This window comes from Drosophila busckii, unplaced genomic scaffold (assembly GCF_011750605.1).
Source record: "Drosophila busckii strain San Diego stock center, stock number 13000-0081.31 unplaced genomic scaffold, ASM1175060v1 chrUn_07, whole genome shotgun sequence".
In the NCBI taxonomy this organism is placed as follows: Eukaryota; Metazoa; Arthropoda; class Insecta; order Diptera; family Drosophilidae; genus Drosophila; species Drosophila busckii.
The window spans coordinates 33,003-44,065 of record NW_022872723.1 but is presented as its reverse complement, the minus strand read 5'-3'; the positions used below and the strand labels follow the sequence as shown (position 1 = coordinate 44,065).

The window sequence follows — 11,063 nt, the reverse complement described above, 5'->3', positions numbered from 1 at the left end:
AAGTGTTAGATTAATTAATTGACAACATTAATATTAAGTAAATGGATACGTTTTTTGTAATTTATTGTTTCTTTTTCTGTATTTATTATTTTTTTTTTTTTTATAATTATAAAATTCCAATTTATTCAGATGTGTATTTTACTGTTTAATTAGTTTGCTATTACCTATCTGGCAACTTTACCTAATTATAAATTACAAAATTAAACTCGCTAGACCCTGAAGGCGACTACGTCGGCAAGGGTTTGCTAAAACAATTGGACGTCGATGAAGATATCCTGCTAGGTTCAATTCGGCATAGGGCATCCCTATGCTGTTAGGCTTAAATTCATTATATAATTGTGAAGTTATAGTACGCTTTTGATGTACTGGATCTTCATTTAATAAAAAAAAAAAAAAAACTAAATTAAACTAAACTATACTATAATAATAGAACTAGGAACCTGGTGATATGTAGGATTGTAGATGATGTGTATAGTGATCAGTTTAGTTTTTAAAGCAGTTAGTCATTGTTAAATTAGTTTGCTATTACCTATGTGGCAACTTTACCTAATTATATTTTACAAATTATACTAAACTATACTATAATACTAATAATAAAATAATACTATAATATGATGTGAGAATAGCTAGGTTATAAACCTGGTCGCCAAGTCTTGGGGATTTGCCTCTTAAGTCTTCCTTGACCCACGAACCATATGAGATGTTGTGCAAGTGCATTGGGGTGCAGGGCCAATCTATAATAATAATTTTAGCCTGTAGTTGCAGCATATCTCCAACAATTGAAACCTGGAAAAGAGACCGTTCTATGTCCCTGGTCCGCATGTACCATGGAGCATTAAAGATTTTTCTCAATATCTTGCTTGGCGCAACCCGAATATTATTCAAATGCGTTTTCGTCGATACCGTTCACGTGTAGTCCGTAGTTCACTTTGTTGTCCAGTGACAGCTTATTTCTTGGCGATAGTAGCCACGACATCTTGGCAGCCTTCGTCATCTGTTTCGATGAAAGTAAAATGTATTTGAAACTTAAAAGGAAACAGTAGACTTTATAAATGTCTTACAATTAGTTAAGTAAATGAATGTCGCATGCTATAAAATAAAAGTCGATTTGATTTAATTTGATATCAGAATAAGAGCTACTCTTGCACTCCTTAAATTTGTTGAAGACATGGATTGAATTAAAAGTTCAATTCTACTTTTACTTACATTGGTGTAGGATATGAATGACAATGGACTTGTTATAATAAAAAGATATGACTTAGCATATGTAACTTGAGACAAAGTGATAAAGTCCCGATATCGCTTTGATTTCATTTAATTAAAAATACAATATTTGATCTTTATTTAATATTTGAGTGTTTAGTGCATTAGCTTAAACTAAAACTGACTTCCGACACTTAACACGACTTTCTATTTGCGTCTCTCACGCTCAATGTCTCAAAAATTATTAAATTCAGCCAAAAAAGATGAAACATATGACTTCATTTTCTATACGCCATTACATTTCAGGCTTTCCTGCAACATACATAAAAATGAAACCTGCTTAATTGGAGTGTTACGCCCTGGCAACTTGGCATGGCTGCAATAAAGGCGCCTAACAACGATTTTCCATTTCGCTAGCACTCAAAACAGCAAACAATGATGCGAGAAAATCAAACGCGGCCTAAAGAGCTGCCAAAGCCAAATTGCTAGCGTGCCGTGAAGTGCAAGGTGGGTGGTGGTGGTGGTGGGAAGGAGCCATTTTGGGTCAGTCTCTATTCAGCCGCATTTTGGGGCGCAAGCTAATTCAATTAAACAGTTTTCCTAGTTGTTTGTGTGCTTTCATTTTCCTGCTCAGTTGTTCACTTCACATGCTGCAAACGAATCAACTTGGGCGTGGCTGAAGTGTAAAGAGGCATAGGGGGGAGGGGTCAGATCAGGGACGTAGCTTGTTCACCTATTGATCGCTCATTCAATTATTTGCCTCGACGTTCATAGACAGCAACGTAGTGCCAACACCAATTTGGCGTTGCTCTTAGGTCAAAAAAAAACGAAAAAAAAAATGCATTTGAACAGACGCAAACAAAGGCGACAGTTGCTAGCAATAACACCTATACACACACACACATACACGCGCGCGCGCTTTGGCTGATGATGCAACTCGGCATTTCTATGGATGCTCTGTGGCATTTCAATGCATTTCGCCTTGGCACCCACAACATTCTACGTATGTATATCAATGCGCGGTCACGCCTTCCACTTCGCCCCCCAATCGACGCAATGCGTTGCGCTTTTGCTGCTCTACATTCGTTGTATGTGTGTGTGCGAGCAAGGAAATTCGCTAAAATTTCAACGAAATTCGTTCGCTGTGGTTGGTCAGGGACCGAAAAAACGGTCGTAAACTAAATTCAATTAGAATCATTTTTTCTGGCTCTGCGACTGCCTGTCACAATGGATTTGCATAGTCCACGGGCGCAAAGTCGCTGCAATATCTCTCTCTATCTATCTCTATATATATATCTCTCTCTCTCTCTGTCGCTCTCTAACGGTATCTGTCTCTCTTTTTTTATTTGAAAAACATTTGTTACATCTGTAACGCGCAGTAAGCGGCGTATATAAAAAATTGATTTGATTAAACTGCGCTGTGCTTGCAACAAGTGTGGCAAATGCGATGGGCAGTCGTTCTTTGGAAGCGTGGTCTGGGCAGCGGTTTGAGTGCGTGCCGCTTAAGCTCAGCTGTTGTCGCCGTCCAGGCAACAACAAATGCGCCTAATGGCCCGCACTTCACTTCGACTCTCTCTCTCGCTCTCTCCTGTCCCACTGCTACCTCCTCGCCAGAGTCTCCGCAAAGCCAGTTTGATTGCTGCCATGATAAAGTGAAAGACCATATTATTGTCATAATTACGCACCGCTCCCTGCTCTTACCACTTTGCGCTTGCTTAATGCGCTGCGCCTCTTGGAGCTGTGTATTCTCAGTTCTGTCTCTTGTTTTTGTAAGCCCTCATTATTTACTGCCAGGTCATGGTGCGAACCTATGCAAGAGAAACGAACGTAAGTGTTGTCCCCGCCTCTGGTTGTGAATCGTTGGTCGAACATTGCTGTGGTCAGTGCCTCTCTCCGTGTTCTCTTACTCTCACGTGCTGTTGCTCTCCGTCCATGGTTTGGCTTTTGTCTTTTAGTTCACAGGTGCTCCGCCGCCGACTTAAATATAGTGTACTATAGTTGTTAGAGAGAGTGTCTTGTTTGCTCAACTGGTTTGGATGTTCTTTTGGCCAACTAAAGCGTTTTTCAATAGAGTGGGCATTGGCGTGCCCATTAGCCAATTGTGTATATGGACTCGGGTATTGATCTTGCTACGTGCCGCACAACCGAACACTCTTTTGCAACAATACATTGTTACACTGAAGCTCGTAGTTACCGCTCCTAGTGGAGGAATTTCACAGTTAATTTTTTAAAGTTCTCTTTATAACCTATCAAAGTCACGAAGGATCCTAATCTTGTGCGAAACTATTCTCCCAGACAATGTTTTGCCTTCAAATCTATTTAGAACTAATCACACTCTCACACACACATCAGGTGTGTACACTCTAATGTCTATACTAGGGACTTTTTATGCAGTTGAAAGACAGATCAAATATATATTTAATATGCCAAACTTTGCTGCTAGAAGACACAAACATTAGGTGGCATGCGAAGACTCAAAATAAGTTCAGATATTATGTGTTCAAAGAGGAAAGACCGAATAACTGCAGAGTTAATTTGCAGACCTCCACGTTTAACTAAAGAGTATACAATACAATACTCTCTGATTTAAGTCAATACATTTAAATAATTTTTAATTTTTAATAATCATGGGAAAATCCCAATTTTCGTCTGTCCATCTTTATTGGATTATTGTATGCGAATAAAATCATAACTGCCTCATAGCTATAAATTAATGATAATTTACAAAATTAGCTTGTGTCCAATTAGTTTAAGTGAAAATGAAAGTATTTGATAAATAAAGCATTTTCTTTTATTTCATTAGTTAAACCACACAAGCCAAACAATATTCTAAAAAGTGCCTGATAGCATTTTAATAAAACATAATAGCATTTTGTACATATGAAGATGGCTCTCAATTAAAAATCTTGCACAGAATAGTGTCGAGCTATGTATATATATGTATCTATAAACATGCTTTTGTCTGTGCGTGTGTATGTATACACTTTGTGATATGGAGAATTTATGATCGTTGCTTAAAGTAAATTGTATCGGACTTAAAACTAAGCACTCAAGCAGCAGCCACTAACTAAATGGCTGTCTGCGTCTTCCCAGGATATTTCATGTGTACGTGTGACTGTGCGTGCGTGTGTGCAATTGTTGGCAAGAACAACACAAGTTAATCCGTAGAGCAAGCAGTGCAGCTTTGGCTAGCGACGAGGAGGAGAGGAGGAGAAGAAAGAGGTTAAAGAAGAGCAAGCAGCAGCCTTGCAGCTGTTAAACTTTGCTGCATACTTTGTGGCGCTCTTAAATATGCAGACAACGACACGCACACAGACAAAAGACACCACACACACACACACGCAGCTGTTGACTGCACTGTAATTCATTTTTGACATACGCACACATAAACCTAGAAAGCTAAGAAGGAGAAAGAGAGCGCAAGTGAAAGCTGGCAGCTGTGAGGCGCTTGCTACATATTTACAACTTAATACCTTAACCAGTGCAAGTCTATATGTGTGTGTGTGTGTGTGTGTGTGTGGACTTAACTTTACTTGCTACAAATAATTAAAGCATAAAAGTAGAAGACGCCACCGTTTGCAAAGAGATGCAAGCAGGCAAAACTGGGAGCTGAGCAGCTGAGTATGCCACACAGTCATCGCATAAATGTCTGCTCCTAGTGGAAGATGCAGCTGCACATGCGACTAAACTTTCCCCCCCACCCTTATCTATGCCTTTTTTGTTGTGTCCTTTCTGCTGTAAATTGAATATTTTAATGCAAATTTAATGGGCATGCGGTGGTCGGAGCTTACTTGTCTCGGTGCTTACATTTAATTTAGACTTGAACTTTTCAGGTGTCCTCATCTCTGGCACATTTCCCATGGCACATTTATATTTTAGGGACTTAGAGTTTTGAGTGCATGTCATTTGCAAGATAATAGCTGGCAACTTTATAATATATTCAATTGTCAACTAACGCTCCAATGGTACTCGACAAAATTGTCTGCCAAACTTTTCACATTCTTTTTTCGCAAATTAATATATTTGCTTGTAGTATAAGAAGCTCTCACTATTTGCGAGCTTTTATCTTAGTTCTGGTATTGGCTATCTGACTGATTGTATATCGCAACTAACTATTATCGCAATTCTTCTATCCACTCATCGATATATCAATACGCCACAGGACTCTTCTCCTCTTTCGCTCAATATGCCATCAACTACAGGTCTTGAATCGCAGGCGACTATTATGCAATAAACCACCAGCCCAGGCAAACAAATAGTCTCCCACACACACAGTCACACACGTGTATTGTAGCTTGGGGGAGAACTAACTAAAGTGTGACATGAAACGCTTTTAATTGCATTTTTTGTAGTCTCTGCTTCTTTTTTTGAGCTGCCTGCCATCAACGGTGAATAAACAGTTAAGCAAACAACAAACAGTTGCACAAACTATAGGCACAACGAAATAACTACAAATCGTTCTCATTTCACTATGCAAGCTGCCAACTGCACTATTGCGGAAGCTGAGCTGATAGTCGGATCGTAAATTTAATAGCCAATGGTGCTGCTACTTTGGCAGTATCATTTGATTTATGTGATTTGCCGCACAAAGTGGGCAAACTTTTGTAAACCTTGTTACTTGTACAAGTTCTAATGACTAAGAGTTTGGAAAGAGGAATAAGTAAGCACAAAAGTTGCATACGTAATAAATTCAAGAAGCTTGGCTTTAAATGTTTTTAAAACTTGCAAGAGTTTCTCTATTTTACAGTTTGTTTGTAAGCAAATAATAAATTCAAGAGAGTTAGTTAGTTAGTGTTTTTAGCTTTAACTGCCGTTTATTTGCTTCTCTGTAGCGCATATGTTTATAAATTAATTTGCCATTAGACCACATATGGTCAGGGCATATATCACGCATACGCCACTTAGTGCCGTGGCACAGGAAATGCGCACTGCCCATTTGCCATTACCGTGTGCATTGCATAAGTAAAATTCCATTGTTTTGTGTGCCATAATTCAGCGCATTTAGTGGTAAGGGGTAAACTTTGGTTAACCAGCGAACACCGCAGGAACTTAATTTCAAAGCCAATCACGAACACACGCACATATAAACATTTGTTCATTTTAAGCGTTAATTATTTAGCTGGGCAAATTGATTCAGCGCGCACAAGCTGATGGCACTTCAAGCAGTAGTTGTGCTCTTAGTTGCAGCAGCTGCATTTAGTGGGTTCTGTGGTTTTAGCCTGTTTGGGCCGAAAACTTTTCAAGTTGAAAGTTGCAAGTTGCAAGTTGTTCGCGCGCAAATTGTCGTTGTCGTTGCTGCATCATTGTGGTTTTAGCTGAAGCGTGCCAAAGTGTAGTCAAGGTAGCGAAAAACTCGCAGCGAACTGTTGTTAATTACTTTGTAAACATTTGTTGATACAAGCCCTTGTTTCATGCCTTGACGAATTTGAGCAATTTTAAACCCTATTTCGGTAACTCAAACATTTTTATATAAAGTCAATTACTTATAAATTATAAACGATCAAAAACTTAGCATATTATTTGATACAAACAAATTCTATAAATTCTTGTTGCCTTCTATTAAGCTAACGAGCTAAATTGTAGCAAAAAGCATTCAATTGTCATATTTCAAGCCCAAAATTCGCTGCCCACTTAAATCACATTTAGGCTAATGCCAATTATTGTTACAAGCTCCAAGAAGCTCACCCAAAACCGGAAGCCAACTTTTTATACACTTAGAATCTGGTAAACAATTTAAGAAAGCTTTAACTATCTTTTAAGTAATTTTTAGGTGCTTTAAAATGTCAAGCTGCAAATCATTCTTGATAATTTGATAAACTAGCAAAATAGATGTGGTGTAGCTAGTTTTTGGGCAGACACACACAATATATGAAAAAAAGGCAAATCACTTGATTTTTGTATTTGTGCTTGTCGCTTGCAGGCAACTGTAAGCGTGTGACTTATGATATAGTAACGAGTGAGAGAGGAAAGAGTGACACAGAGAGAGATTGTTGACACACACACACACACGAAGCACTTCAACGGGAGGGGGACGCTGTCTGCTGGGGTCGCTTGTAACCGCCAAAAGCATTTTGCTAACGATTTATGTCTGTTGCATGTTCAGCATTCGGTTGCAGCAAAGATAAATTCCAGCTACTTTTTCAGTTGCAGTTCGCATAATGCCAGAATATTTCGATATATGTATACTATATTAATATATATATGTGCCGGCTCTGCCGACAATGGGAATTAGTTTAGAACTCGCGCTAAAAAGATGCAAGCCAAAGAGCTTTTACTATTTAATACTGACTTGCTTCTGCCGGCTATTAAAATGTTTTACAAGAACTCGTAGGGAGTGAGGCACACACAATTCCCAAATAGTTTTTGTTGGCATTTGCTTGTTAGGCGCTTGTAAAAAGTACGCACATCATTGTGTCTTGTCTTGTGAAAAGGCAAATGATATGCAAATTTAACTGGCCGAACACGAACTGACCAAAGGGACGACTGTGAAACGTTACCCCAGAACTTTTAATTAAACCAACTTTAAGCTTTTAGTGCTGCTGGTCAGTGCTGTCAACATGCAGCACAGCACAGCAGGCACAACACACGCCCACAAGCACACACACACACGCACAAACACACACACGCACAAACACACACACACACACACACACACACACACACACACACACACACACATACATACACACTGCTGTTAAAGCAAAGAGGGCTTTACTACATTAACACTTTGGCCATCACTTAAAGCTGTAACCCGCAGCCAATGGCCAGATGCTCATCAAGTTGAGCGCATTGTGCTAAAGCCTAAAGTTCTGACAGCTCCCTTTTTTGGACAGCGCAAAAAATGATGTATACATGTGTGTGTAGGAACACATTTATAAATGTAGGTATATATATGTATAAAGGCAAACCCATGGACGCCTCGTCCTTTTGTCGCTGTTGTTGTTGTTCTTGCATTTCAAGTTACACCTCCACAAGCGACAGCTGTGCTTTAGGTTATAAGGCCTCTCTTTAGTGTACAGTATCATGTTTTTAGAGTTTTCCGGCCAAGCCAAGCCAAGCGGGTTGCTTCAATGACATTGATTATGGTCCAGTCAAAGCGCGCGCTATGGGGAAATCATTTTTTGGTTAACAAACAACAGCAGTAGCAACAACAATAAGAACAACAACAAATGCTGCTATGCGGTTTACAGCTGTCAGGCCCTTTGTGGGTCCTAGTCCTCCATATAGTCTCATTGTGGTATTTTTATTTGACTTTAGCATGGGTTTGCGGCACTCTAATGATTTTTGTTTAATTTACTAAGCAAAAGGACCTATATTGGCTCTTTTTAAATAAAGTTGTTCAAAAATTGAGTATTATTAAATTGACAAAAAAACTCACCTTTTTATAAATGGAGTTGTATGAAGAATATTATTACATTTCTTGCATTCTAAATCTAAATTAAATTGCAAAAAAAAGTCTCACCATTAAAGCTTCAAAAAGAGACTCGGCCAGTTGCGTTTCAACCAAGAAATATAAGTAAATATTTTTATGAACTTAATATATTAATATTATGAAAGGTTTCTCGCATGCAATATTTAAACAGAACTGTAAACTGTGACTGGTTTGTGTCTATGCTAACTCACGCTTCACTGCTGTTAATGCAATGTAGCGGCTCTGTTAGCTACAATGTTTGTTTCAATAACAATGAAACAATTAAAAATGGAAAATAATGAAAATTAATATCATTATAAGAAATTCTATATATAAATACTTGAAGAAAATTGATACCAAACATATTGCATATGTGATTAGTTTTAATTGATAATCATTTAAAATTGTATATAAATAAACTGCAGCAATTATTGAAAAAAATTAAGCATTTACTACAAACTGTGGTCTTGTAATTTTCTTTTAACACTGGCACTGTCAGCTGCTAATGCCTTTTAAATTTATTTGCCAAAACAAGCAATAAAACAATTTGGTGTTAACAAAAATAAATCGTTGCGTGACATGCGGCAATTTCGCACTGTCTTTTCACACGTTTATGCGCTCAACAGAGGCACAGACAGAAGCGACAAAAAATATTTAGCAAGCTGCCTGAATTTATGGCGCAGCGGCTTTTGTTCTTTTTTTTTTTTGCTTAATAAACAACGCAGCAAAATTAATAAATTACCACATAAAAGCCGGTCAATACAGTGGAGCATGGGAGGGAGTGAAAACGATAACAGAAAGCCAGAGAGCTGCGCCCGTAGCTCAGCTGTTATTGTTATTACACCGTTTTACATTTAAATGTTGTCGATGGGCGCGCCCTTTTATTTTTAGGATTGCAGTAAGTTTTCTGTTATTTGTGGATTTGTGTTTTGTTATTGCCAGACCAGAAGTAAACAACTTTGGTTAACTTAACAGTGCAGCTTTATAGCAGATATTGCGGCAGCGCTGTTAATATGCAAACGTTCTCTCTCCCGCTCTTGATGTGGCGCTCTCTTTATTGATTTGTTGTTGTTGCTGCACTGCGCCTGCGTCGGCTGAGCTGCTGCTGCAGCATTACAGAAACCGGCCAGTTGGCCATACAGGGTGCTTAGCTGAGCTAAAACATAACAAAGGTCTAGCGCCCGTCGCGGGCAACCCTTACCTTACCTCCGCTGGCCCAAAGGCTGCACCTAACAGAGAGCGCGCGAGAGAGCGCAAGAGAGCGAGAGAGCTGCGGCTGTTATTTGCAGCTTTTATAGCATCATCTGGTTGGCCTGTGTGTTTTGTTGTTGTAATAACATTTGGCTCTCTCTTGGCTTTGCAGGGGTGGTATGTGGATAAATTTTAGCCGCCATGGATCCCAGTGCTCTACAAAACATGGATCGGGACGCATTAAAGAAGCAAATCGAGAATATGAAATATCAGGCCTCCATGGACCGCTGGCCTTTATCTAAAAGCATTGCAGAGTGAGTACCAGAGTTTTTACAATTTATTAATTAAATAAATATGAAACAAAAATACAAATTGAAAAAGTGCCTACAGCTTAAATAAGCAAGACAAAATCCAAATAAATTTACTCAGTGCTTGTGTTTGGGTGTGTGTGTGTGTGTGTGTGTGTGTGTGTGCTTAAGCAAAAACTGTATTGAGTTCAAGTAATGTCTAGACTGTAGGCCCAGGCAGCCTGCAGTTAACGTTGTGACAGTGCTTGTCTAAAATATTCATACACGTGTCTACCAGGACAACACCTGAGCTGAGCTGAGTTGAGTGCACTGCTACTGGGCGGTTTGTTATTTACATAAATGTGAAGATGTATTTGTTGCTTTTCGAGCTCGCTTGCCACCCCGCAAACGTCACTCAGTCGCGTTGTTATTGCCTCAGCATAACTGTCTCGCTCTATGTGCATTTATATCTGTGTGTGTGTGTAGACGATGACTAGACAAAGTTCCGCTGAAAGCCAAAAATACGCTGAGCGTATCTGAACTGCAGTCAGCTCGATACGTTGGGTAATTGGGCGCTTACAGTTATTCACGCAGCAATCTGTGCGCAAAAATTTTACCGTCGCTAAATTGATTTTCCCTATTTTGTGTGAATGTGTGCGAGTGCGTGTGTGTGTGTGTGTGTGATTGCCAACCTCTTGAGAATGCGATTTCGATTTATATTTACCAAGCTATTCTATCTAACATTTGGCAATCAAAAGTCAAAAGTGTTTTTGGTCTTGGTGTTTGCTTTTCTAGAGTTTCTTTTGCATTGAATTGTATATTGCCTGGATTACTTATGCTCAATAGATAAGCTAAAATATATTATACAGTAACGTAAAACGAACCAATGTTATTAAAAAACTTTCTTATGTAGAAAAAATAAATTGTATATCAAACAATTATCAACATTTTAAGATTTAAACATTAAAACC

The 11,063-nt window shown here is 38.7% G+C and overlaps 1 protein-coding gene across 2 annotated transcripts in view; it reads left to right on the top strand.

Annotated features, from left to right (window-relative positions):
• The window catches only part of LOC108607786 (guanine nucleotide-binding protein subunit gamma-e), a 44,078-nt gene that overhangs the window by 11,549 nt on the left and 21,466 nt on the right, over positions 1-11,063 (top strand). The window contains exon 2 of one of the 2 annotated variants that reach the window (XM_017998825.1): positions 9,978-10,119. In XM_017998825.1, the coding sequence (XP_017854314.1) occupies positions 10,007-10,119 (113 nt within the window). In that variant the 5' untranslated portion in view covers positions 9,978-10,006. Of the gene's footprint in view, positions 1-9,977; positions 10,120-11,063 lie in introns of those variants that run through there. The other variant, XM_017998826.2, reaches the window with a different exon arrangement.